This window comes from Oculina patagonica, chromosome 1 (genome assembly GCF_052425735.1).
Source record: "Oculina patagonica isolate OP01 chromosome 1, crgOcupat, whole genome shotgun sequence".
Lineage (NCBI taxonomy): Eukaryota > Metazoa > Cnidaria > Anthozoa > Scleractinia > Oculinidae > Oculina > Oculina patagonica.
Genome location: NC_135758.1, coordinates 2,281,823 through 2,309,563, shown reverse-complemented (window position 1 = coordinate 2,309,563; position 27,741 = coordinate 2,281,823). Strand labels below are relative to the sequence as shown.

General features: G+C 39.1%; 2 protein-coding genes and 1 long non-coding RNA gene across 4 annotated transcripts in view; 1 reads left to right on the top strand and 2 right to left on the bottom strand.

Moving 5' to 3' along the window:
• The window catches only part of LOC144632471 (uncharacterized), a 38,704-nt gene that overhangs the window by 10,758 nt on the left and 205 nt on the right, over positions 1-27,741 (bottom strand). The window lies entirely within an intron of this gene.
• LOC144652664 (dimethylglycine dehydrogenase, mitochondrial-like) lies at positions 25-18,326 on the top strand. The gene is made up of 15 exons (XM_078512753.1): positions 25-184; positions 941-1,103; positions 1,641-1,739; positions 4,577-4,766; positions 5,687-5,866; positions 6,333-6,558; positions 7,193-7,431; positions 7,733-7,944; positions 8,370-8,627; positions 9,159-9,289; positions 9,936-10,153; positions 10,498-10,655; positions 12,237-12,296; positions 12,518-12,652; positions 17,560-18,326. The coding sequence occupies exons 1-15, from the start codon at positions 57-59 to the stop codon at positions 17,782-17,784; spliced, it is 2,622 nt and encodes an 873-aa protein (XP_078368879.1). The 5' UTR covers positions 25-56; the 3' UTR covers positions 17,785-18,326.
• On the bottom strand, positions 19,870-27,580 carry LOC144661642 (betaine--homocysteine S-methyltransferase 1-like). Of its 2 annotated transcripts, XM_078522553.1 has the most exons (9): positions 27,395-27,580; positions 27,137-27,272; positions 24,910-25,028; positions 24,601-24,792; positions 23,828-23,975; positions 22,274-22,477; positions 21,745-21,875; positions 21,489-21,586; positions 19,870-20,680 (listed from the first exon to the last, which is right to left on the bottom strand). In XM_078522553.1, exons 1-9 carry the CDS (start codon positions 27,401-27,403, stop codon positions 20,497-20,499), a joined length of 1,221 nt encoding a protein of 406 aa, XP_078378679.1. In that variant the 5' UTR covers positions 27,404-27,580; the 3' UTR covers positions 19,870-20,496. The 2 variants fall into 2 exon arrangements, with proteins under 2 accessions (XP_078378679.1, XP_078378610.1); XM_078522484.1 differs by having other exon boundaries at positions 27,137-27,580.

Genomic DNA, 27,741 nt, shown 5'->3' with positions numbered 1-27,741 from the left:
ATTCACAACTAAAACACTGCCTGAAACCTGCTGTAGTGTTCTTTGAAGATGTAAACATGGCGTCCGTGCTTCGAGTTGGAAGTTTACTACGTGGAATATCTCGAGGCTATGGCGCCGAGACGTGCCTTAAACGATGTGCCTTTCTTTCGTGCACATCGTGGCGACACAACAGCTCAGGTTCAAGGTAGGTTTCGATGATATGTGCGTGTGTACAAATTTAGTACAGAAATTATACTATAAAAGTCTTCAGGAATCTTTGATCGCTGATCACGTCAAACGAGGTTTTAATATAGTTTTCCGCGTTTTTAACAACTAATGGAAATTATTACTCGGCCTGCTTTAGTGAAATGTTCAGCTTCTACTCATGACTATCGATCTCTGCTTTTACAGTTGACAATCATAATGTAATTTAGAAGGTCTTGCTATCCACGCTCCATTCAATAGTAAACTTCATTGTTTTCAAAACTAATGTGCAGTGAGGTTACATCTTTTCCTTGATATTTTTCAGTGAATTTTTACGATAGGTCAAAATATGATTCACACAATAAATGGTAAATTTTTGATGAAAATTGTTTTTAATTCATTTTAATACTGACCAATCAGAACAACTAGATAAATGTTCATTTATAAAATACAGTTGTACATTTCACTATAAAGATGTTTTTCCCAGTGCCCAGGTTGTGGAAAAGTCATCTGCCAAAAACAGCATTCTTCAAGACTACACTAAGACATACTCGGGGTATCGAATGGTCTTTGCGAGCATGAGCATTGTCAAAAGTTAGCCTTAAGCACTTTTCAACAAACTGCCTCCACTAAAATCAGAGCATGCAAGCACTTGTGGAAGTATGCAAGTACGAGCAAACAAGCACCCACCAAAATTTTGCATCACACTACAAACAAAAGCTTGACTGTTGTTTTTGATCATTTATTCTACGTACAGCACTTCTAAACTAAACAAGCGTCTGAAAGAAGATGCCGAAGTTGTTGTTATTGGAGGTGGTGTCCTGGGCACCAGCATCGCATATCACCTGGCCAAACAGGGCATGAAGGATGTTGTACTCTTAGAAAAATCTGAATTAACTGCTGGATCAACATGGCATGCGGTGAGTATTTATAATCCTTTTTTAATCCACACTACCTGAGAAAGACAATGCTGGAGACATCTGTGTCTGCATTATTTTGAGCCTAGAGGCTCATCAGGTTAGAGCTTATCCCAGTTTTAGTAGCATAAAGTGCCTAGGAGTATTTCTACTCCCCCCTGGATGGGATGCTAGTCCATCGCAGGGTTACCCCCCAGCAGTAAATTCACTTGTACCCATTTATACACCTGGGTGGAGAGAGGCACTGTGAGAGTAAAGTGTCTTGCCCAAGAACGCAATACCAATGACCCTGGCCAGGGCTCGAACCCGGACCACTTGATACCAGCGAAGTAGGCCACCCCACCTCCCCATATTTTGTCCTGCAGTTTTATTTTGAACAATATTTCACATCTGCAATATTTATTGTATAATTGAACAATACCTTTTAATTCCACGAATACGGTATGTGGTATAATTAGTTTTGTAGATTAATTAATAGATGGATGTGAAAAATAAATTGGCAAATTATCACATTTCCACCATCTTTAATGTATTTTGCAGGCTGGACTCACCACATATTTTCATCCTGGAATAAACCTTAAACATATTCACTATTATAGCATTCAGCTGTTTAACAAACTAGAAGAGGAAACAGGACAGGTAACCTGAAAATTATCTTTGATACAAAGGTAAAGGGAGGCTTAAAATTCAGCATATGGTCAGCTGTAAAAAATCTGAGTGGTACTGAAATCTGACTTGGTGTTACAAGTGTTTTCGTGCATTTCTGTTGACAGTATGTTATTGATTAGTCGGGTGTCTGGAAAACCCGAATAGCGAATAGCGAATAATCGCGAATAGCGAATAGTTCGAATAGTGCGAATAGTGACGAATAGTGACGAATAGTCGCGAATAGTGACGAATAGTTGCGAATAGTGACGAATAGTGACGAAAAGTCGCGAATAGTAACGAATAGTTGCGAATTAAGACATGTAGTTCCCAGTAACTCGCAACAACGTGGGATTTTCCCGCTAAAATGGATGCTTGGCAGGAGAGAACTGAGGAATAAATGATAAACGGAATTTCTTATGTTTTATACCGTTAAAAAAGCGTACTTGTTAGCTTATTATTGTGTTTTCTGTTTCCTTGCCGGTGATCGACAGCCCCAGGCAGAGTCCAGAAAAGAAAAGGGAATAAAATTAATGCAAGCAAGCGTTGCGTGACGAGTCTAAACAACGGCTGCGAAAGAGACTGGCTTTGGCGTTGTTGTTTTTTATAACACAACTTCAGTTGTCTTTTGACATCCAACAATTAATTACAGATCACTTTTCTCTTATTCTTATTTTATTGTTTTGCTGATAGAACGTGCCTCGGATCGCGATTCATGAGAATGAAATGTGAGTAAATACAGTTTATGGTCGGTCGGCATTGAGATATAGGCTTAACAGATCAACAAACTTGCACTCTCTTTTAGAGTGATCAGACAAGCATACGATATATAATCTGTTTGAATTTCTAGATTCACGTAGATTGCTCTGTGCATGTGGCGGTAAATTTTGTAGAATCCCTGTTGGCTTATTCACGGCGACTAGTTACGACTATTCGCGTCTATTCAACGACTGTTCGTCACTATTCGTCACTATTCGTGACTATTCGCCACTATTCGCGACTATTCGTTACTATTTGTCACTATTCGCGACTATTCGTCACTATTCGTCACTATTCGCGACTATTCGTCACTATTCGCTATTCGCGACTGTTCGCTATTCGCTATTCGGGTTTTCCAGACACCCTTGATTAGTCTGTATTGGTAAAAAATACCTGATCAGTTCAAACTACGATTTGTCAGATTGAAAGCTGAAAGTCTTCTACATTTTGCACCTAGCAGGCATACCATCTGATCAGGCATTATTGTGGCCAAACATCAGAAAGAAAAAATTATAACAGAAAGAAACTTATGATCGTAAGCTATGGTATGTAAAAATCTGATAACACCTGAGCTCTAACAGAATCCTAAAGCTTGGGTACAACACCTATCCCCTCATTAATGTTTTCACTGCTAGACTAAACATGATTCAAAATCTTGAACTGCTGATTGCAAAATCAAAAAATAATCTATCTAACCATACTGCGAAATGGGGCAAATTTCTAAGATTATGATTTACGCATTTAAGTACTAGGCTTTAGATACTTCTTATGCGTATTAGTGAACAATATTGGGTCTGTCGTGTGTTGTGATGTAATGTATGTGTGCTTAAATACATGTGTTTCTGAATGTGTGTAATAAAAATAATTATTTAAAAGATTCTAATTAAAATATCTTTTTAAATTGAAATATTACAAGTAATGACTTCATCCTTTTTTCCCGCTGTTTTAAGTGATGAAGTGTAATGTCTATTGTAAGTACTTTAATGTGTAATGAATATATATATTGTAATTAGTTTTAATCTTATGTGAACATGTAAAGTGTTTAAAAATAAGCAGAGTACTTAAAGTGTATATGACATGAAAAATATTTTCTGCTAATTTGAAAGGCCTTTCGAAATACAGAAGAATGGCGTTTTTCTTTTCGAAATATCTTTTTTCGTTTCAGAGATATTGACGTTTTTGTATTATGCAAATTAGATCAGTGATGACGTCACAAGATTTGACTCTAAAAATGGTAAAATACTGAATAAACAATATCTCTAAAACTATTAAAGCAGTGTTCTTGGAACTTGGCACCACAAATGTGCATCACAAAAGAAACAAAATGTTACTCTTAGGGCTTTTGCCATGACAACAGTTTTGCCGCTGGTGCTGTCTCAATAAAAACTGAAATTCCCAGTTTTTGTCTTAAACCAAGAACCATCTAGCGCAGCCAAACCAATGGTGGGAATTAAGGCAATATGGGAACTATGTCTGTTCTAAGCAGGACCCTTTGTCTCACTTTAGAGGTCAGATAAGGGGATATTTGTCTTTTTGACAGAGAGAGACTGGAGCTGAAAGAGTTGCTATGGCAACAATACTAAGGGTGTCATTTTGTTCCTTTTGTGATGCACATTTGTGGTGCCAAGTTTCAAGAACACTGCTTCGATAGTTTTAGAGATATTGTTTATTCAGTATTTTACCATTTTTAGAGTCAAATCTTGTGACGTCATCACTGATCTAATTTGCATAATACAAAAACGTCAATATCTCTGAAACGAAAAAAGATATTTCGAAAAGAAAAACGCCATTCTTCTGTATTTCGAAAGGCCTTTCAAATAAGCAGAAAATATTTTTCATGTCATATACACTTTAAAAAATAAAAAAAATTACAAAGCTTGGGTTCTCGCCCTCCAGCCTCTTTGGAGAAATTAAATGTAAACTTGTGGAATCATGCATATATTTACACTGTAAATGACATCTACCATACTCTTTTTACAGTTTATTAAATCCATTGAAGCCTTGAAAAAGTATTGTCCAGCTTTATAACACCAGTCCAATAAGTGAAAACTGTTTTTTTAATTCTTAATTAGAATGTAGGTTTTCACACGCCAGGGAGTTTGAGGCTGTGTACAACTCCTGAGCGTATGGATGAAGCTAAATATCAGATGCAACGACAGGGCTGGCATAAAGCACCGCAGTGGCTTGTTACACCTGATGAAATTGCAAAGATGCACCCGTTGCTTAAAATGGATGATGTCTTGGGTGGCTTGTTCAATCCTGGTCAGTTTCATTGCATTTTATAACATGACTGAATTAGTTTATTATGTATGTAACACATGATTCAAAAATACATTTATTTAATCAGCCAATCGGTGGCATTAAAAAAGGTTAAGTCTACTTTGGAGCCTAGTCGCTCTTTAGGCCAGAGCTTATCCCGGTTTCAGTAGGATGGAGTGACAAGGAGTATTTCTACTCCCTCAAAGATGGGATGCTAGTCCATCTTCGGTTAACCCCCAAGAATTAAATTCGCCGGCACCCATTTATACCCCTGGGTGGAGACTGGGGGGGGGGGGGGGGGGGTACTCCCATATGTGGCCTATATAGGTATGTGCCGCCCGATAGGGTATGGTTTTTGAGGTTCTCGGTCCTTAAATAGGGTATCATTTTTGCTCCTTTTGGCAATGTGTTCCCGGTTTGATCCTTAGATAGGGTACCTAAATTCTATTAGCTAAAATAAACGCCCAGCTAAACGAAAAAAAAGGTTTCTTAAAACTGAATTTTCTGTTCAGGTATTAGTAAAGCGATTTTATAAAGATTTGTGTCTTGCCGTGCGCGGTTAGCCGTTATTTGAATTGATCACGGAACGCTTCTCCTCCCCTTGAATAGGGTGTCATTTTTCGGTTTGGGCCTTAAAAAGGGTATCAATTTTTGCTTTCTTTAATCCTTAAATAGGGTCAGGGTTTAAGAACCTTGGCGGTACACCCCTATCTAAAATTTAGTGGAGTACCCCCCCCCCCGGGGGGTGGAGAGAGGCACCATGAGAGTGAAATGTCTGGCCCAAGAACGCAACACAGTGACCTTGGCCAGGACTTTAACCTGGAGCGCTTGATCTAGAGTCCGGCGCACTAACCATTATGCCATCGCGCCTTCCATAGAAGTAAAAAAAAAAAAAAAACTAACACCTATTTGTTATTTGTCAGATGATGGCCATATTGATCCATATTCACTGACACAAGCACTGGCCATTGGAGCCAGGAAGTATGGTGCTGAACTTTACATGCCTGCTCCGGTCACCTCACTCAGCCAGAGGACAGATGGAGGATGGGATGTGGGCACTGAACACGGCACCATCAGGGCTAAACAAGTTGTTAATGCTGCAGGTACCTGTGCTTTAAAAGCCGGTTTAAACAAAAATTTTTCTCGACCCATTGAAAAAAGTGGTCCAGAGCCGTTAATTTTTGTAATTAAAGAAACAGTCAAGTTTTCGTGGTGCTATAGACACCTACATGGCCCTGCAAAAACTTGACTTTTTCTTTACAAGTCTGGACCAAGTTTTGAAGTCTTGAAAAAACCTGTGACAGCCATACAGAGTGCTGTGCATGATACATTGTACGTTATCCATTAATTTTTACCCTATACTTTGCTCAGACACTGTTAGTGCACATTGTCAATGACATGCTTGAATTAAAAGGAAATCAATTAAGTTTAGTCCTACAGCTGTATTAAGTGAAAACAATGTTACTGCTACAATATATGATAGAATGGAGCCGGATATTGTGAGGCTCTTACTTTGAAGATGTTTGGTTCTATAAAATGTTGTTTAAAGTAAGCTATTGTAATTCTCAGGGTTCTGGGGTCGTGAAGTCGGCCTCATGGCAGGGATGGACCTTCCAATGGTAGCCATTCACCATCAGTATGTTGTCACGTCCACCATTCCTGAAGTTGCAGCCCTTAAGCATGAAATTCCTGTCATACGAGATCTTGAAGGGTCTTACTACTGCCGTCAGGAGAGGCAGGGCTTGTTATTTGGACCTTATGAACATCCAGACAAGATGAAGCTGCAAGAGGAATGGTACATTGTTCATGTTGTTAAATTTTGATGTTATTGTCACTTGGAAAGTTAAGCTTTGTATCTCTTAGTGATAAACATACATGTAACTTTAAAAGCGAGTTTGTTTAAAGCCTCCAGTCCTTTTATTCCAAGACCTTTTTTTTTTTTTTTTTTTTTGGGGGGGGGGGGGGTGGGTATTTCAAATTATACTGCTCGAAAGTAAGTTGCCACCTATCGTCTCATTTTTCACAAGACGAGTGTCACATCTTTATATGAGAATCTTTTGCCTCAAGAGAATCAACAAAGCAGTAATACATGTATCTGTCGCAATAATTATCTGTCTTTGACTACGTGTAATCTCTGCTTGGCAATGCTTGCTAGCCTATTGTTGCTACTTGAAACGTTAACAATAGGCAATAAAAAACGCGAGATAAGTTAGCCATTTACTTTCAGAGTGTCTCATCTCTTGAGACGAGAATCTTTTCTCAGGAGAGGGTGGTAACTTACTTTTGAGCAGTAAACGGTTTAAATGTCAGTGCCCTTCAGAGGGATTCCGAACTGGTTCATTGTAATTCAGGTTACATTATTGCATCTCACCTTAGGGTACTGAATTTCCCCAGTATATGAGTATTTACGTTAAGTTCTTGATTTAAAGGTGGGATAGTGTGACACCAGGCTTTGGAAAAGAACTGTTTGAAAGTGACTTGGATAGAATCAGTGACAATACAGCCATGGCAATGGAACGTATACCAGTTTTGGCAGATGCAAATATTGCAAGCGTCGTGTCAGGTCCTATAACTTACAGTCCTGATGTGCTGTCAATGACTGGACCTGCTTTTGACGCACCTAACATGTGGCTTGCTGTTGGGACTGGTTATGGTATTATTCATGGAGGTAAGGCTGTATTCAAATGAATGTACAGCTGTACATGCCACATGCATCCACTTCATTCTTCATGTTTAAGTTGCCAGCTGTCGGATTTAGCTCATTCTAAGTGCATAGTCTGAATTACCAATTTCTTTGTTAAGTAAACATATCATAAAGAAATTTTTGTCAGAATGTCACATGGAGCCGTCAAGGCTAGAAGATACATTTTGTGTCAGGCTTAAACATTTTTACATGACTTGTACCAAGTTGTATGCGATTACAAACATGCTTAATTATTACATCAGGTGAATATATCAATTTTTTTTAGGTGGCATTGGCAAGTATCTTGCTGATTGGATAATAGATGGGGAGCCACCTTATGATCTTAATGAACTAGATCAGGGTCGTTATGGCAAGTGGGCAACAAAAGATTACGTTTTGGCTAAAGCAAGGGAGTCGTATGGCCTAAATAACCAAATTGGCCATCCCAAACTGGAACGACCAGCAGGACGTCCAATAAGAAAGAATGCTATTTTTGAGGTAGGTCCTAAATGCACATGCATGTACAGTACAAAATAATTTTATCCATCTCCTGATAATATGTAAAGTAAGGGAAGCCTCGAACCATGCGGCCCAATACTGCAGGAGCTTATCCCGGTTTCGAATATTTCTACTCCCCCCTGAATGGGATGCTAATCCATCGCAAAGGTACCCCCCCCCCCTCAGTACCCATTTATACACCTGGGTGGAGAGAGGCACTGTGAGAGCAAACTGTCTTGCCTAAGAACACAACCGATGACCCAGGCCAGGGCTCGAACCCGGACTGCTCTGGAGCCCTAGTCCCCTTTGGGTCCCTCTATAATGCTGTGGTATTTCATTATCCTTATTATTTTTCAAGGTATGTCACATGCATTTTGTATTTAGGACATTGTTTTTTTATTGGTAAATTATTTTCTTTCACTTAGCGTCTTGTGGAGCGAGGTGCAGAAATGGGATTCCATGTTGGCTGGGAGCAGCCAAACTGGTTTGCTCTGCCAGGTGACGATGCAGGTTACAAGCCAAGTTTCCGCAGGTCAAACTGGTTTGAACCAGTTGGACGGGAGTATGACTTGGTACTTAACAATGTTGGCATTATTGACCTGACGCCATTTGGAAAGTTTGAGGTGGAAGGAAAGGATGCATCAAAGTTCTTGGACATCATGGTTGCCAATGCTTTACCAAAGGTAAAACTGTTCGACTTTTACTTGTTTCGTTGCCTAGGTTGTCACATTTAAGTTGGAGAAGTTTTTGCATGTTTTAGTTAGGAAGTCTTTGGTCAGATCAATTAAGAGTACATCCTATTGCATGTTTCATGGTAAGGGCAGAAAGCTTTTAAAACCCGACATCACAAGAATATGTTGTTGTCTGGCTTGTGAACATAGGAAACCCACCAGACAGACAGGGCTTTGTTGCATTCTCCTAATGTTAACTGCAATTAGCAAATGACTTGAATTTTATGCCATTTATGTTGTACAGGCTTTTAATTATAAACCAACTCTTGGGTTTGTATCCAGTTTACCAAAAAGCATGTAGAACTACTTTAATATTATTGTTGTCACAAGTCTATCTCAGACAGAGGTAGTCTAATCAAGCATTAAGTAAATAAGATCAACAAAGTCTTTTTCACCACAATTATATAACTACATTGTACAGATATTGTACCTAAGATGAACAGTAAAATCACATACCATTTAAATTTTTGGTTATTTCACCAGGTTGGCTGTACAAACATCAGCCACATGTTGAGTCCAAAAGGCAAGGTGTATGCTGAGTTTACCGTCTCCACTATTGCACCTGATCATTATTTCTTACTGACAGGAAGTTCTTCTGAATTCCATGATCTCAGGTAAGCCGCTTTTGTTAAGTTACAAAAATGTATGCTAATTTCCTATCATTATTTTGACCATGCATTAAAACCGTTATAACATGAATTTTCTTTATGTTAAGGTGGCTGCTAACAGTTTCCAGTACTTTTAAGGTCTCATACTTTGATGGGTCAATAAATACCACTGTTTATTGCTCGATGCTATAAGAATGGTATCATACAAATACCCAGGCATTGGTTATTGTGGCCATTTTCTTGTCATTATTTGTTACCATAACAGCGGTATATTCTGTCAAAACACCCTTAATTTCAGCTCGTTAACAAGCGTTGTGGCCCCCCATTTTTAAATAACAATCATGGTAATGTGCAACTTTTTGCAAAGTTGAAAAAAATTCTGCCAAAGAGTTTTAGAACGACCTAAAATTTTTGAAAAGTTAATTTTACCACTTGTACAATAGAGTGGTTTTCAACTGAGTGCTGTATGGCCAAATCCAAAGTAACAAAGTTCTGGACAATCACAAAGGATACAGACAATCCAGTGAACCAATCAAACCCGAAGCAAATACAATAGCAAAGGCGAATTACTTTCGACATTCAAGTGAAACATCGCTCTATTGACTAACACCAAGTTCTTTTGAGAACTAAGAGACTTCTCTGTTCTTTACAGGTGGTTACATGACTACGCCAAGAAAGGAAATTACGATGTTACCATTAAAAATGTCACAGATGATATTTCATGTCTTGGTATTGCTGGACCTCACGCCCGCAGCGTGTTGTCCAGCCTCACATCTGAAGATCTCAGCCACAGCGGGTTTAAATTCCTGACGATCAGAGACATGGAACTCGCTGGTGTCCCTGTGCGTGCTATGCGAATTTCTTACACTGGTGAGTTCAGTATCGACTTTTTTTTGAAAGAGTTCCGAGAATAAAGCGCTAATCCAGACGGAACAGATTCTTGAAGCGTAGAAGAGTACTTCTCCACGCAAAGTTCACTTGTATGATTTGGTCAGCAGCTATCTCATTGTCACTTATTTTCGCGAGACTCAAATTGCTGGAAGAGATCAAAAGACCATCAATGGTCTGCAAAAGTTATCTGTTAATTTCCCCAATTCAAGGTCAGCGAAAATTGTTTTAAGGTCAGGGAAAAGTCAGGGAATAAGTCCGCAAAAATAAGAAACAATAAGCAAAGAATTATCAGTATTATTTTTTTTTGTTTTATTGTTGTGTAGGTGAACTTGGTTGGGAGTTATACCACAAGAACGAGCACACGGCCGAGTTGTACGAAGCTCTGTTGAAGGCTGGGGAGAAGTTTGGTATTGGAGACTTTGGTACTTATGCCATGACGGCATTGAGGGTGGAGAAGGGATTTAGAGCCTGGGGTCTAGAGGTACTTCAACTTTTCAACATTTTAGCTTAGCGGTTTGTGGAAGATCACGAGTTTGAATCATGTTATACAGATCCATCTCGTGTTTACTTTAGTAAAGGTTTCTGTTAAGGTTTTCTAGGACTTTTGCAGCATTCCCCTGACAATTGAGTTTAAAAATGAAATTACTTAATGCAATTAATGTGCATAAGATAAGATAAGATAAGATAAAATTTTATTGAACACTCCTAAAGAGGTTTTTCAGTGAACAATACATGAAGTTGAATAAAATGTAAAATTTAAAATGTGTACCCTAGTTATATATTATAAAAAATAAAAAGAAATAGAAAGAAAAATGCAAGAAATAAGAAAAAAAAATTAATTTAAAAACTCGCTGAGAAGTTTTGTCTTCAGAGTTTTCTTAAAAATTGTATGACTCTTGCATAGTTTTAAGTCTTTGTCTAAAGAGTTCCATAGCTTTACTATTCTGTAATAAAATGACTTCTGGCCAGCAGTGGTTTTGCACAGGGGAATATTCAGTTGTTGTGAATTTCTTGTGGTTCTGCTCGATATTTGTTGCCTTTTGACAAATTGCGAAGTCAGATAGGTCGGGGCACAGCCCGTCATGCACTTAAATGCGAAAACAGCGTCTCGGAGGTAAAGCTGCTTTTTTACGGGAAGCCACCTCAAATTCTTAAGTGATGGAGTTATATGCTCAAATTTGTATGTACCACTAATTATCCGAGCAGCGAAGTTCTGAACGAGTTGAAGTTTTTGCACATTACAGGCAGTGGCGCTGGACCATACAGTAGAGCAATAGTACAACTTACTGAAAACGAGCGCGTTGATGATAGTCACTAATAGGTCGGAGTTAAATGCGTGCTTTGCCCGATTTATTTGAGCTAATTTACTCATACAGGATGAAACTGTCGCTAAAATGTGGTTTTCAAATGACAGAGTGGGGTCGAATGTTACACCAAGATCTTTGATGGACTCTGACGGCAAGAGTTCCTTTCCGAGCAGCGAAAGCTTGAAATCAGATAGTCTACGGATCATCGGGCGGCTGCCAAAGATCATGAGCTTTGTCTTTTCAGGGTTAAGCAGAAGACAATTATCAAAACACCAGTTACGGATTAGATGTAAATCTTTTTGGATAGTGTCCTTTGCTTCGTCAGCATCACCAACTTTGAAAGACAAAAGAAGTTTGGTGTCATCCACGTAGCATTCGGTTGAACAACTTTCGCTGGTTGCTGGAAGGTCATTTACATAGATACTAAACAGCAGAGCCCCGAGTACGCTGCCTTGAGGGACGCCACAAGTAACGGGTAGAGCGTCTGATAGCGTTGAGTTTATGCGAACTACCTGAGATCTTTGGGACAGATAGCTAGAAAACCATGTTAACGCAGATGAGGAGAGGCCAATGTTCTTGAGTTTCTTTATTAGAATTTCATGCTTGATACTGTCGAAGGCCTTGCTCATGTCTAGGTACACTACCGCAGTAACTTTGCATCTGTTATTGAATTCCTGGCTTTCGTATTGGTTCCGTGGTTATCCGTTACCAGCGCATATCACGTAGTTTAAGTATATTGTGTCATTTTTCATCAGATGAATATGGACACCACCCCCCTGGAGGCTGGTTTGGACTACTTTATCAAATTTGACAAGGTAAGGCTGAGAGACAGTTTCTCCAATTTCCCCAGCACAACAGAGTTGCTTTTGTTGCGGACAAAACTCCCTACACCTCATAGGGAAATTGGATCGTACCAGTTTCCTACCCACATACGAACCCCTCCTTCCGCACTAAACCCAAAATTATTTGTCACGCGTGACAATACCGTTATCACGACGTGACACAAGCGTGACCTGGCGTTTTTTTACTCCCGCAGGGTGTGGACTTCATTGGTCGAGAAGCTTTACTTAAGCACAAGGAAAATGGAATCAAGAAGAAGCTGTGCATGCTGACGGTAGAGACAACTGATGTGGACCCTGAAGGCAATGAAACCATTTGGTTTGGAGGAAAGGTAAGAAAATATCGTGCGCTGATTCTAACACATAAACGACATTTCTTTGAATTTTGCATACCGGATATAGTTGTTTTTATGTTCGCCAAACACGGCGCGCGATTTTCCCTAGATTACTAGTTAACAGTTGTTAGCAGTGTAAATTTCAAAGAAACGTGAAAAGCAAATTCCCAACTGTCATCAACCAAGAGTAAACTGAGTTTGAATTTCAGTGCCAAAAAGCGAAGAACTTAAGAGTGTGCCCGTGAGAGAACAGGGCAGAACCAGGTAACAAGTGATACAGCTCATATCACCGATTTCGCCCAAACTTAGCATAAATGTTGGGTATGGTGAGCTATTTACTGTGGCAAAACATTAACTCAAAATATTTTATTCCCTTCAAGTTATGGCACCTTTTGAAAAAATGGCCATTTTTCACTAATTTATGCATATTTAATTAGCTGACTTTGATTGACCAGTTCCACAAGAAAAAAAGACTTCTGAAAATAAAATTCACTGCACTATATTCTTTGGTTATTAGGCTTTAAGTACAATAATTCCCTTCAACCGTCCGATTTGATTTCTTCTCCTCAAACGGTCTTTTGGAAGGTACACATTTCGTACTGTTGGAAATAGCCTTTAACTAGTGCCCAATATCTCCCATGAGCAACAACTTATATACATTATTCTTACATGGGTAATGAAATCCATCATTAAACTTCACAAAAATGCCACAAAATGTCTGGGGACTTTAATATTCTATTAGTATTGAGGAACTAAACACACGTGACTTAACGATTTCTTGCTATTTCATCAAAATTCACCGAAACACAAAAGCCATTTATTTGCCTCAATTTGGCATAAAATCGGTACGAAATAGCTAATCAAGCATAAATCTATAGATAACAATCAAAATATTGGCGAAGAAAAGGCAGTTAGGACATTTTTCGGAGCGTTTTCAGAGCCATATAATTCGGCAATGTTGTGATAGCAAATGTAAAAATAGCAGCGAAAGATTTTCTTCAAAAGCTCGCTCAATTCAACATTAGGCACATCAAAGTTAAGAAACAAGAAAGTAATACTACATACATGCCACTTATCGACACACAGATGCTTTCTTTTGAAGAATTTGTTCTTCCTCGCTGCACTTCGATTCTTCGATCGATCTCAATTGACATGTACTGTTGCTTTGAGGCGCGCTGAACTTAGTCAATCCATCGTGGTTCATCCTTCGTGAAAGGTGTAAACAGGATGTCAATAAAGTCATTCAAAGAGCTGTTCAAAGTTCACGGAAGGACACTTGTCTCAGCCAGTTTGCATGAAATAAATTTAACTGGAAAATAAACAGCCGCCATGTTGAATTTCTACCTTTGAGCCTGCCGTTTCAGTCAGCGGTACGGCCGTTCACTGGGTATCACGCGTCCATCACGCGTGACCACACGCGCGATCATTTGCTTTTCCTCCGCGAGTGTTCGTTGGATGCGTTTGTGATGAAAATGAAAATATTTTCAAATTGTCGTAGGGAAAACAATTTCCTACGCTACAGCTCCAAGTGTTTACCGCAATGTGATGCTGAACGAACTCTAGGGTGCTTACCATTTGTTGGAGAGAACCGGTTGGAATGACCACTGAAAAATGGAAAGGCTTCTTTCCAAAATTAGCAAACTAACCGAAATAGATGTCGCTTACCATTTGTAGCTCAGTTTCCTGTTATACTTTCCGTTGGTGGGAGACTTGAAGGATGGGAGACTAGAACTGGGAAACCTTACAAATGGTAAGAAAATTTCTGACGTTCCGTCAATTTCCAAAGAGATTTTCCAGAAAAAAAAATGTTCCATTTGACTTTCACCGAAACAGAGTTCTTGATTTTTCTGTTCAACGGTCGGCATGCACGGCAACCAAATCAAAATAATTGTTTATGCTCCAAAATGACGCTAAATACTAGTTATGCAACGCTTTCGAGTGGTATACTACGGAATATCCCACGAGTCACTTGTATTTTCTCGGTATACACACGAGCCTTTACTAAAGGCTCGTGTGTATACCGAGAAAATACAAGCGACTCGTGGGATATTCCGTAGTATACCACTCGAAAGCGTTGCATAACTAGTATTTAGCGTCATTTTGGAGCATAAACAATTATTTTTAGCATAAAAGACGCTACACAGTTAAACAAATCAAAATGTCAACGTCTCCCAGTTACTTTTCAGACATTTGTATTTTTTTTATAGCTTGTTCAAATTCCCCTCCCCTGGCGGAAATAGTGATTAATACCGCGCATAACGATTACATTTTTTGACCAAATTCCCCTACCCCTGGGGCATAAATGGGGAAAAATGAATAACTCAGCAAAATTGGAGAATAACGTTTACCACGGGATAAATCACTATACGGTGGATAGCGAGGTAGGTTTTGTAATCGTTTCTTGCGCAAGTGCTTTAGTTGGGGGAGCGTCTGTGCTGAACTGAACAAAGTATTCACGTACGAAATGCCTTTAGCGACGCAGTCTATATGGCGCAGCAAATATATACATATATCTATAAAGGTGTGAATGTAGAGAGAGAAAACAACAAAGAATAAAACGGGTTTTCCTCGCGTTGACCTCGAAAAAGACAGAAGACTACCTGTGCTGGTTGAAACATTAGCTAATAAGTTTGGCCGTCTTGCGTAGTCCTAGTCTTGCAATAAATTTGTTTAGTTTTAATGCGGGGTTTAAGCACACTACAAAAGTCTGCATTCGCGTCTTTGTAACTCACATAGCCACTTAAATTGAGTCGGTGATGAAGAAAATTATCATTTGAAGCCGCAATTCGTCACTTGCAATGTGGGCACTCAAGAGGAAAAATTTGTCCCCATAAAAGCCCTTTTCTAAAACAAAACTGCAGTAATGACGTTTATCGGTAAATGGACAGATGGAGAACTTTGTGGGATCCCGAAAAAGAGAGTGGGTACAAATTCAGTCTCCTAGCTACCAAAGTGTAATATAATATAGACGATTTGAACAGAAGGAATAGATGTACACAGGCCAGGCTAACAACCTGACCGCCATTTCTTCGAATGTCCATATTCACCCCCTCCCCCACCTCCCAAAAAAGACAGAAACAACAAAAAAACAATAAACATACTAGTTTTAACCTGATATAAGATGGAAAAACTTGCTCTGATTATTTAATGGTTTCCGACATTTCAGAGCTCAATTTCAGAGCATCAAAACCGATTGCATCGCATACATTACACTGCATCCAGTGTATTTCTCTTCAACTATTTATCAAAAAAATTCAATGGAGAAGTTGAAAAAAATTCTCACTTTTACAAGAAACGCACACTACTTATAAGGCTAAGATTAAGCCCCGGTTGTTCAGAGGGTAGATAACGCCATCCGCTACTTATTCCGACAAAAACAAACATTTGCGGAGGAAAAGCAAATGAACACGCGTGTGTATAGCTGTGTATAGCTGTGTATAGCTGTGTTGGGCTATGTATAGGCGTGTATAGCTGTGTAGGGCTAGGCTATGTATCCCTTTTATGAATATCCCTATATAGGATTTAGTCAAACAACTATATGATGACTACACTACGTACTTGCCCCAGTGAACGCCCGTACCGCTGACTGAAACGGCAGGCTCAAAGGTAGAAATACAACATGGCGGCTGTTTATTTTCCAGTTAAATTAATTTCATGCAAACTGGCTGAGACAAGTGTCCTTCCGTGAACTTTGAACAGCTCTTTGAATGACTTTATTGACAACCTGTTTACACCTTTCACGAAGAATGAACCACGATGTATTGGCTAAGTTCATCGCGCCTCAAAGCAACAGTTCATGTCAATTGAGATCGATCGAAGGATCGAAGTGCAGCGAGGAAGAACAAGTTCTTCAAAAGAAAGCATCTGTGTGTCGATAAGTGGCATGTATGTAGTATTACTTTCTTGTTTCTTAACTTTGATGTGCCTAAATGTTGAATTGAGCGAGCTTTTGAAGAAAATCTTTCGCTGCTATTTTTACATTTACTATCACAACATTGCCGAATTATATGGCTCTGAAAACGCTCCGAAAAATGCCCTAACTGCCAATCTTCGCCAATATTTTGATTGTTATCTATAGATTTATGCTTGATTAGCTATTTCGTACCGATTTTATGCCAAATTGAGGCAAATAAATGGCTTCTGTGTTTCGGTGAATTTTGATGAAATAGCAAGAAATCGTTAAGTCACGTGTGTTTAGTTCCTCAATACTAATAGAATATTAAAGTCCCCAGACATTTTGTGGCATTTTTGTGAAGTTTAATGATGGATTTCATTACCCATGTAAGAATAATGTATATAAGTTGTTGCTCATGGGAGATATTGGGCACTAGTTAAAGGCTATTTCCAACAGTACGAAATGTGTACCTTCCAAAAGACCGTTTGAGGAGAAGAAATCAAATCAGACGGTTGAAGTGAGTTATTGCACTTAAAGCCTAATAACCACAGAATATAACGCAGTGAATTTTATTTTCAGAAGTCTTTTTTTCTTGTGGAACTGGTCAATCAAAGTCAGCTAATTAAATATGCATAAATTAGTGAAAAATGGCCATTTTTTCAAAAGGTGCCATAACTTGAAGGGAATAATATATTTTGAGTTGATGTTTTGCCACAGTAAATAGCTCACCATACCCAACATTTATGCTAAGTTTGGGCGAAATCGGTGACATGAGCTGTATCACATGTTGCCTGGTCCTCTTATGGACGCACTCTTAAAAGTTATTCGGAGTTAGAATGAACTCCCATTTGTAATTTTAGTGTGGAAACTGTCAGTCGTTTATTCTCCCCTACGAATTTTTCAAACTACGTTTCTTGCAATAAAAATTTCTATGGAATAATTAATTAATTACTAACCTGCGATCGGACGTTCTGTGAAATCACTAACCAAACTTCTCTTTCTTTTCAAGGTTGTTGGCAACACGACGTCCGGTGCATACAGCTACAGACTTAAGAAAAGCATTTCACTAGCCTATTTACCGCTTGAACTGACAGAGATAGGATCGCGAGTGGAAGTGGAGTTATTAGGAGCAAAGTGTCCCGCCACTGTAGTCAAAGAACCACTGTTTGACACGGAACCTGTGCGCACAAGACGACAGCTAAAAGCCGCGAAGAAAGACAAGACCAATGTATAACACTGACTTACTTAATAGATTTTAAAATGCTCAATTTTCAGTGGTGCCTGACCACAGTCCCAAAATATGTCCAGGAGCGAAGGCGAAAGCTGCGAGAATCCACGCGTAAATTTTCGCAATTTCGTTGCCCTTAGTTTTTCAGTTGGTAGAACCGAGAAATTTGATAGGGCCTTCTTAATCGATAATTTTGGACAAAGCTAATAGTCCAGTTTTTTTTAGCTCCCAAGAAGGCAAAAGCATTTTCATCCCCTTCTTCCCCAGTTGCTTCAAAAAAAGCTGTCAATCATATTTTTACACAAGAAAAAATTGAATTAGGTAGTTTGGGGGGTGGGGTGATGGAGGCGGACGCTTAAGCTACTAATACTTCGAATGGTCGAATTGGTAAAACTCTATTTAAGTGTAGACTTTCCCAAAGTCTATTTTGCATTATTGTAGTCGCTCGGGTTTGCGACTTTGTTGGTCACTTGCCTAAGAGTCTTTGGCAAGTTTTAGTCTGCATGTTTTTTGTAATATAGTTATTGTAACTATACCGTATAGTGTATAGAGGATGAAAAAAAATCTTGTTGAAAATGATTTTTATTATATAAAACAAAGTAATACATTGCTTTTGGAATTTATGCATAGAGCAGTTTTCAATTGAGTGTCGTAAAACCAAAACCTCAGTAATCATTCTGGCCAATCACAAAGAACGCAAACAATGAAACAAACTAAACTTAAAGCAAATACAGGGTGGCGCAACTGAATATGTTTAATATGGCGCAGATTTAACTGAAATTATTTTTTCATAATGGCGACTTAAATTAGAAAACAAGTATGCATCTAATATAATGAGACTTTCTTAGTTTTAGGAAGGCAAAAACCTAGCACTACAAGTAAATAAATACACGTGTCGCATGTTTTCCATCAGTGTGGTTTATTGCAGAGGTATTTACTTGGCCATTTAGCAAAATAAATATCTTAAATAAAATTAATGCAAAAACGTAGGAAAGAAGAATTAACATGACAGTAGTCTTGTAATAATGCAGCTGAAAAAAAAAATCCGTATTGCAACTTCAAATTTTAGTCTCGTTGACCAATTTCAAAAGGATTGTAGCATTGAAACTCCATGCTCTACCGTAAAGAAGTGATGCATCATTTGTTCTTTTCGGTAAATTGAATTTGTCTTCTGGACGACAAATGATGTAAAGGCCGCTGTTTTCGGAGAAAAAAACTTGTTCTGCGAGTGGAACGTCTAGTGACCGGAAGCAGAGTACAGTTCCTACATAATGGTGATGATTACAGCAAAAGTTAAACATGCCCATCTTTAGTATTCTATCAAAGCTATACCAATACAGTTAAGGAAAATCTTTTAGCACAAACGTAAACAAGATTTACCAATGAACAATTTGAGGTCATGGTGACGTCAAATCTGTTTCCATGGCAACGTCGTGAGGTTATAGATACACTATTTTGGACCTTTCGAGGCTAAAAACTCAAAAACTACTCGATGAAAGTTTTTCTTTTTCACATATTTTTATCCAACCGACACAATAAACATTAATTCTTGCAAATTTTCAAAGAAATCTGTCAAAAGGTATCGGAGCTACGCTATTTTTGCTTAAAATAAGGTGGCTCTGAACATTCCTGACAGAATTTTTTAAAAAATTGTCAGATCGTTTCTTTTGTCCTTTAGACAAAAATATATAAAAAACAAAAACTTTTACCGTCAAAAAGACGGTATCTTTGGCCACTTTTGTAGTTGCCATGGCAATCTATTTTGACGACAGTGACTCCAATTTGTATATTAGTAAAACCTTTACAAGGATGTTCTGAAAGTTAAACCTCAACATTACAGGTGTAGCAACAATTGAATGCCAAAGACGGAATTATCTAAACTATTACGAGTCACCTTAAACAATTAAGGTAAACCACTCGTTGATTTATGTGATCAATGCTCTTAGTCGGAGAAGGGTACGAAAACTGGGATAACCTGCGGCATCTGTGTGCAACAAGCGAGTCTGCAGAAAAGCTCAGCCACGACTAACGTTTGTTGACCCTCGACTGAGAAGCGAAAGAATAATAAGCAATACACTGATAAGGTAGAAAATGTATTTATCTTCTTTATTGCCTTATGGTACACTACAAACAAACGGCTATTGAAAATTCTCCCCTCTGTGAAAATCTTGATTGAAAACTAATTCCTTCTGAGTAGTAAATATTTGGTTGTGGTTTCTTTGATCAAGTCTCTTGTCGGGATTGAGCTATTCAAGGCTTGTGGATCAAATCCTAAAATGTGACCGTTTAAATGAAGGTTATTCAAGCAGTATAAAAGTTTTCACTTATATACTCTGGCACTACAGATTGTATCTGTTTTTGCCCTTTAAAAACCCGCTAAAACAGGGTTGCCACGGTCAGGAAAAACAAGTTATAGTCAAAGTCAGTAAAAAGTCAGGGAATTTTGGCTGAAAAAGAAAACAAAATGGATTTGTTGGTGAAGTCAAATGCCACGCGTTCGAAATCACGCGTTCAAAAGTGGGCTTATTTAATTTGTTAATTCATCTAATTCAAGGTTAGTGAAATTTGTTTTGAGGTCAGTGAAAAGTCAGGGAATTTTTTGGGTTCTAATGAGTGGCAACAAGTGAAAGAAATTAAAACTACTGTGAAAAAAATCACTAAAGCAGTTGACTACGCCCAGAGCTTGTGAATGGGACTCGGTTCCAGTCCTTCGCAGTTCTATTTGGTCTTCGCACGTTTTGCTAACTCCTGCACTTCCTCGTCTGTGGTCAAAGTTTTCTTCTGAATCATGGCCTTGTTACTCAGGGTGAGATCTCCCCACTGAGAAGTCAGCTCACGTAAGGCGCCACTGTAAGGGCGGCCGCTTGTAGGCTGAAGGTTCTCCCAGTGAGATCTGCGAGCCCTGAAATTTGATAAAATTTTGTGAAAATCACACACAATATTTTACTGTAGAGTACAACCGCCAATTTAACGCAAAGCAACTTTCGACAAAATGTAAAAAATTGCAGCCACTCTATCAAGGAACAAGAAATTTATGAATTTTAATTTTAACATTTGGAGCAAAATTTCTGACCAACTGGTTGGCTTCAAACAGACAACATGATCTTTTGCTTTTTCACGCGTGCGCAATTTCTTCTGATTTTCTTTCTAATTCAGTGTAAAGTTTCAATGTTGTTCCAACTATTGGTCTCTGGGTCCTGCTGGGAATACCCTTGCGATTTTCAATTGTGATATCCCTCTTACCGGTAGGAGGTAATATTTGCCAATATTTATCCCTTTCTATTAGCTTTTCTCCTGGGATATTGGCTAATCTACCTCTCAGCGCCACAACCTAACTTCGTACTTGGGCAATTTACCTTTTTTAAGTTAAATAACCCCTGGGAACTCGCTAACCTGGCCCTAACCCTCTGGTAAGTACGCTCCCATAGGACGTATCCTCTCAAGCCTATCACTTTCAAAGCTCTACCCCTAGGATTCGCTTTTTTGGCCCTTACTTACGGGTAAGTACGGTGCCGGAGGGCGTCTCTTCTCAAGCCGTCCTTCCTTCTGTGGTCTTATTCATCACTTTCGAGCTATACCCCTGGGAACTCGCTTACTTGGCCCAAACCCACGGGTAAGTATGCTGCCGTAGTGCGTCACCCCACAAGTTGTGCTTTCCACCGTGGTCTAATTTATCAATTTCAAAGTTATACCCCTGGAAACTCGCTTACCTGGCCCTAACCCACGGATATGTATGCTGCCGAAGGGCGTCTCCCCATAACGCGTGCTTCTCGCTGGCGGGAGGCAATTTACCTCGTTCTTTAGCAAGCTGCAAAAAGGATATGTTTATTAGAGATTCTAATTCTGCCTAAAATAAACCACAACGAAGAATGGCAGATCTAGTAAGTAGGAGCTCTATCGCTCTTACAACACAGTTCTCTTACAAACGCGCGCGTTTAGGAAGGGATATGGCAAATGCCCACTTACCTCTTCAGCGATAGCTCTGACGTGGTAAGGCTCCATTCCACAACACGCTCCAATATAGCGAATCCCCATGTTGTAAGCTTCCCGAGCGTACCTTTGCACGTCAAACCGATTGAGCAAACGGCTTTCCAAAGCTGAAAGAAATTATAAAAGAAACGGTACTCACGTCAGGGAACCCAAGAGGAAAAGAACTAGTGGGGGCTAAACAAACAATACACCATCCTTCAAGGTCGGGAAGGGAGCCGGGGGGGGGGGGGGGTACATGAAGAGACCAGCTGTTCTGTCTGGATACAATAGTTTTGACCATTTCCCTAATAAACACTTTCATGCTATTTTTAACTTGTACTTTTTTTCAGGAATATGGATCTGCGTGAATGCTTTTGAGCAGTACTTTCATGTGGTGCTGCTATTACATTTTGCAAAAAAAAAGTTCTAACTTCTATAGTCCAGTTTTGACCGTCACGCAACGCCACCCTCCAGAGAGTAGCGTTGCGTGACGGAACGAGCACCAGAACTGGAACAACTGTCCTACCATAAGGAAACTCCGCCAAGCCAGTCATTCCAATCTTGCTGGCAGGGTTTTCGTGGTCCATGCATTCTGGAGTCCTGTATCCGACTGGTTGAACGATCAAATGGCGTTTTATTCCAGCCTTGTCCAAACCCTCTTTCATGGCCTTCATAGTTTTCAAGCACACATCAGGATCATAAAAGCAGTTGATACCTATGATGTCAGCGCCTATAAACAAAGAACACCTCTTTATTACCATGGTTACAGCTAAATCGTGTTGTGCGCGCGCGTCATATCTCGGATGTAGCGAACCTTGGGAAAAAGTTTTTTTTCACAATAGGCCTTTGTCACAGGGGGCCCTCACATCAGATGAGAGGAAAAATAAAAATACAACTTTTCCTGCTTTTGTCGCGTCTTTGTTTCTTTATACGCGGTCTGCAAGTTGGTAGGCCTTTCTCGATTATGCTAGTAAAACAGCCAAAAAATGCTAAAATAATGCCTGATTTCTTTAAAAAATGCCACTTGAATTCCAAAGAATGCTTTGTTTTATTTCAAACAAAACGTACAAACTCTTACATTATATGCTCATATCAACAACAGGTGATACTTAAAAATTGTTTGTTTATAAAAAAAAATAAAAAATATATATATATATATTTAAAAAAAAAATTATTTAAAAAAAATTAAAAAAATATTTAAAAAAAATTATTTAAAAAAAATAAAAAAAAATATTTAAAAAAAAATTAAAAACACACACACAAGTAACACAACATAAGTAAACAATTAACACAACGCACAAACAGTCGAAACAGACAGAAAACAATCAAATTAAGTAATCAAAATTGTGAAACTTTAGGATTATTTATCCTTCCGAGTTCTGAATGCTGAAATCTGGATCACAGTCATGAAAAATGACAGAAAATGCTAGCAATTCTTTTTCAAGTAAAAACGAAAAAAAAATGCTCGTTTTCCCCAAAAATGCCGAAAAAAATGCTAGCATAATCGAGAAAGGCCTATCTGCAAGTTGGTGGTCTGGAGCCAAATAAATTATAGGTGGTCAGTAGGAACGAGGAGACTGGAACCGAGAAATCTTCGGAAACCCTTGTAACTCTTAGTTTATGACAATGGAGGAAACTTAAATGACAGCCTTCAAATTTGACATGAATTCACAGCCAACTATTTGTCTGAATTTTACCATACTTACCTGGCTGAACTTGATATCTATGGGTTTATTCTGCCCAAATGTTCCTACGGTATACGATATTTTGGAGTCGTTTTAAAATCTTTGATTTGGTTGAACGTTTCTGCCAGTTAAGGGTCACGGAAGTGAAAATTTCGAGTCATTGATTGACGGATTTAAGTATGTAGACAACTGTATAGAAAATTAAAGAGGTAACTGGAGGCTTTCCAGCACAGCCACATCCGTCAAATCTGAAGAATACAATCCTTTCCTTAGTCTTAACTTTACGACTTTTGAAAGAAAATATTTGCCACCGTTTTCCCATACGAACACTGTAAATTCTGACGGCGTTGGCTATCCGTCAAGATGGCGTCAAAAACCGTGATAAGGTCATTTACCTGCTTTAGCGATTCTGACAGCACATTCCTCAGCAGAGACTCCTTCAAAATCTCCAGCAGAACAGATATTGAGACACATAGCAACTGGCTTGCCTGTTGCCTTCATCACTTCAATCGCCCATTCTGCCTCCTCCACATACATAAACAGCTTGAAATAAAAAATAAAATAAACGCATTTAACAAAAAAGACCATTTTATTTGACAGAAAAATCTTTGTTTTATATCGTCAAAAATTCACCTAAGAATCCGGTTCATATGCGTTATATTGCCGATAATATTATTAAAAACTTTTAACATTTTGCCATACTAATTGTATCCAGGAAAAATCATCTCTCTTCGCGAAGTTAGTTCGTTTTTTGCGGCTTCGAGGTTTGTGGCTCCCCAGGGTTTCAGGAAACAAGGGACCATGGGAACAAAAGGAACATAAAACTGGGAACATGAAAGCATATTTCAGGGAACAGAGAACACCAAAATCGAAAAATCACTTTCAGGGAACATTGGAACACAATGAAAATTTTGTTGGGATCATGGACCTCCCTTCCCCCCTCGCCCAGGAGACCCTCAATTCTATTAACTTAGCAATAGAGTATTTTCATGGCAGCCATGTTGGAGGAGTCAAACAATAAAATATATTTGCATAAAAATGATTTTTTTCCCAAAGGAAAATCATTTTATTGTTTGACTCCTCCAACATGGCTGCCATAAAAACACTCTATAAGTTAAAAAAAAAAAAAAAACTCAGCAGAAACTCGCACGTGAACATAATGAATTACCTCTCCAAGTAAGAAATCCACGTCATTCTTAATAAACACATCGACCTGTTTCCTGAACTCATTCTGAACAACTTCTTTTCCAAGTCCTGACATGTAGGAAGGAGTTTGGCAGAAATTTCCTGCTACGAGGGCGTCTCCCTCGTTGGCCACCTCACGCGCGAGATCACACGCGGCTTGGTTAATGAGCTCGCACTGAAACACAATGTACACGCAGACTTATTTTTTCAAGTGTCACCATCAGCGTTTTAAGAAACTTGGCCAGACAACAGAAATGAATGACAACCATTTTTGCATAACGTCTATTCTTACCCCAATCTTCTCGGAAGCTGTATTTCCTCGATTTTGTAGTTTGTCATCGCTGGCGTAGAAAGTAAAGGTCTGCATAACATCAGCGCCTGCGCGAAGGAACTCGCGATGCAGTTGTCGCACTGTACAGAAAACAAAAGAAAATATATGACAACGAGCCGGTTTTTTTTTTCGTCGCCCGAGGTGGGGGGGGGGGGGGGAGCTGTACTCAACAAAGTTTTTTACGGGGTGGCTCCGCCCAAATTTTCGCGGGCTTTGCGATTTCAAAAACATTCCGAAATTTATTACGCGCGAAAAATAGCGTGAAATTATATTCTATAACAAAACAATGTTCTGTTCGGGCCTTGTGGTGAATTGTTCTGAATCAAAACTGTAACTATCTATCCTTGATAACTTCTATCCGGTCTCGTTTTCGACAAGCCCTCTTCCTAAGATTTACTGTTAGCTTGTTATTCGGCCAAAACGTCTTTAGTACAGTCATCAAAGTTTCCATTTGTGGGCTTCTTGTAGTTAGATTGAACCAAGCAACAGCTAAACGAAGCTTTATCATCCCAGCTCAGGGTTAAAAAAAAACACTGACAAAATCGCGAAATTTGGTACACTTTTGTTTTAATTTTTCTTGCAATCGCGAAAATTCAGAAGCCGAATTTCGCGAAATTAAGGCTACGTTTACACGGACACGGTTTCATTTGTAACCGCATCGAAAGCGATGCGGTTACGCCTTTCGTTTACACGGCCCCGATCGAGACCACTACTGTAACCGGGTCGTTTTGAAAACGCTGTCAAAAGTGGAGCGTTTTCAAAACGATACGGTTTCGTTGTCGTGTAAACGGTCAAAAACGGTGAAACCGCATCGATTTGAAAACGGCCATGTATTTTGGCACGAACTGGCTGGCTTGCGAAGGGTAAACATGGTGAAACAAGCATAGAGAGCAGCGCTTGCTTATACAATCACATTCGAAAACAGTCGGAAAATCGTTAAATAGGCTCCGTGTAAACACTTCGAAACCGTGTCGTTTTCGATGCGATTTCGAGGTCATGAAACCGTGTCGATTGATAACCGTGTCCGTGTAAACGTAGCCTAAGTACGCGCGAAAATTAGTAAGATGTCTCCCATAGAAAATGGTATCCCTTTCAAAAATTCGCAGTAGACACCCTGCATAAGCTAAGTTAGCTGTTAGTAGCGTCTGTTCGAGATATTTTGACCGAGCCTCTAAGACTTCTTAATAGTCATGCCCTTATGACGAAAAATGGTCGATGGAAACGATACACTATTACGTGGCATGTAAAATATAGTTTGTTCGTGGAGCGACTATTTTTAACACTGTTGAGGGTGGTATAGGTTTTTTTCGTGATACGTGAATAGACATTTTTGTTCGTCAGAATTGTAAAATGACTATTGTTTTTCTCTTGAGTATGACTGTAAAACCGCGATTCTTTCTTCCTTTCAGAAAATGATCCAATAAGGGTGGGGCCTCGTTTTTTTTTTTTTTTGCCGGGAGAGGGGGAGGGGGGACAATTTTTCTGGGCAAGATATATGTTTTCACCTTCAGGCTGTGCAATAACTTTTTTATGATTCTTTTTACTCGTAGCTCCCCTTAAACGTTTGTTTTCCGCTGTTTTATCCGTGCAGGATTTGTTTTGGAAATTGCCCCCAACCCCTCTCAAAGAAATTATGGTCCGTCACTTGCACAAGGCATTCTAATACAAGACTTGAATAGTGTGGTTAATTGCGTGACCATTACATGACCGTGACTGGACTGTCCTAAGATCAAGCGATCATCATTCTGGTCTCAGATCTAGGTAATTTAACACCGTTTATCTTGGTTTCGTGAAATAGCTATCTTATATTTTGCGTGAAACGTGATTTAGGGTACGGTACATGTACTGGTAATCTAGGTACATTTTCTTTCTGCGTACTGTTCAAGCAACGATGCAATTTTTTCTTGTAGGAGCGAAGGCCAATTTTGGTTGAAAAAATGTATTTAATTTCCGAAATGCGGATTCAAATTAAAGTTTATTTTTGAGGAATTAGGCTTGTCAAATTACCCAAAACAACGAAAACAAAAACAGTATTGTATCTGCATCCGATATGCAAATGAGCACTTTTCAAAGTGAATCTTTAATGTTGCGTCTTAGCCCAGTAGGCTCGACTAGGGGCTCATGTAACCCTTTTATAAATGTTATTGCATTCTTCATTGACCTTAAAGCGACAAAATATCATCATTACCAGCCTCTGGATGTTCCACCGTTACTTCTGGTGTCCACACGCCAGCTTTCACGTAGCCTCGCTTTTCCATGCAGAACAAGAAGCCGCCATCTCCGACGATGACCTCGCCAGCGTCTAGGCGCTCTAATATTCCTCGCTTTGATGAAGACATGCACAAAAACAAAACGTTATTTCGTTTCGGCCATGATCGCGTTTGCTTATTTTTGTGGCATTTACACTTGAAGAATTCAGAATTTGAAAGCGATGCTGTTCCCTTACCTTTGCCATAATAAGGAAAGGACGGAAACTCGGTTTGATCGATGCAATATTAACAACAAGAAAGCTTTGGTTTGGGGCAAGGCGTAGTCGCAGCTTTGCACTGTTTGCTATTATTCAAGGAGATTACAACTGGTTACTACAAGACTTGCATCTCCATTAAAACTAGTTGCGACTGGTTTGACTTGACTGTCCGATTTTCATAACAATATAAAATAACAAGGGTCATGTAATACAAAACAAAAGCATTATTTTGAAGCACGTCACGCAATAGGCCTCTTTAGCTTGTTACGTACGTATGCAAATTGCCCATTTCAGATCGCGTGACCTTCTCCAGATTCTATCCGGAA

Coding starts and splice junctions, on each gene's coding strand:
- LOC144652664 (XM_078512753.1), top strand. CDS start 57: ATGGCGTCCGTGCTTCGAGTTGGAAGTTTACTACGTGGAATATCTCGA. Junction 5,867..6,332: donor ACAAGTTGTTAATGCTGCAG/GTACCTGTGCTT, acceptor TGTAATTCTCAG/GGTTCTGGGGTCGTGAAGTC. Junction 7,945..8,369: donor GAAAGAATGCTATTTTTGAG/GTAGGTCCTAAA, acceptor TCTTTCACTTAG/CGTCTTGTGGAGCGAGGTGC.
- LOC144661642 (XM_078522484.1), bottom strand. CDS start 27,287: ATGTCTTCATCAAAGCGAGGAATATTAGAGCGCCTAGACGCTGGCGAG. Junction 22,478..23,827: donor TGTCAGAATCGCTAAAGCAG/GTAAATGACCTT, acceptor CTTTGTTTATAG/GCGCTGACATCATAGGTATC. Junction 20,681..21,488: donor TATCCGTGGGTTAGGGCCAG/GTAAGCGAGTTT, acceptor ATCAAATTTCAG/GGCTCGCAGATCTCACTGGG.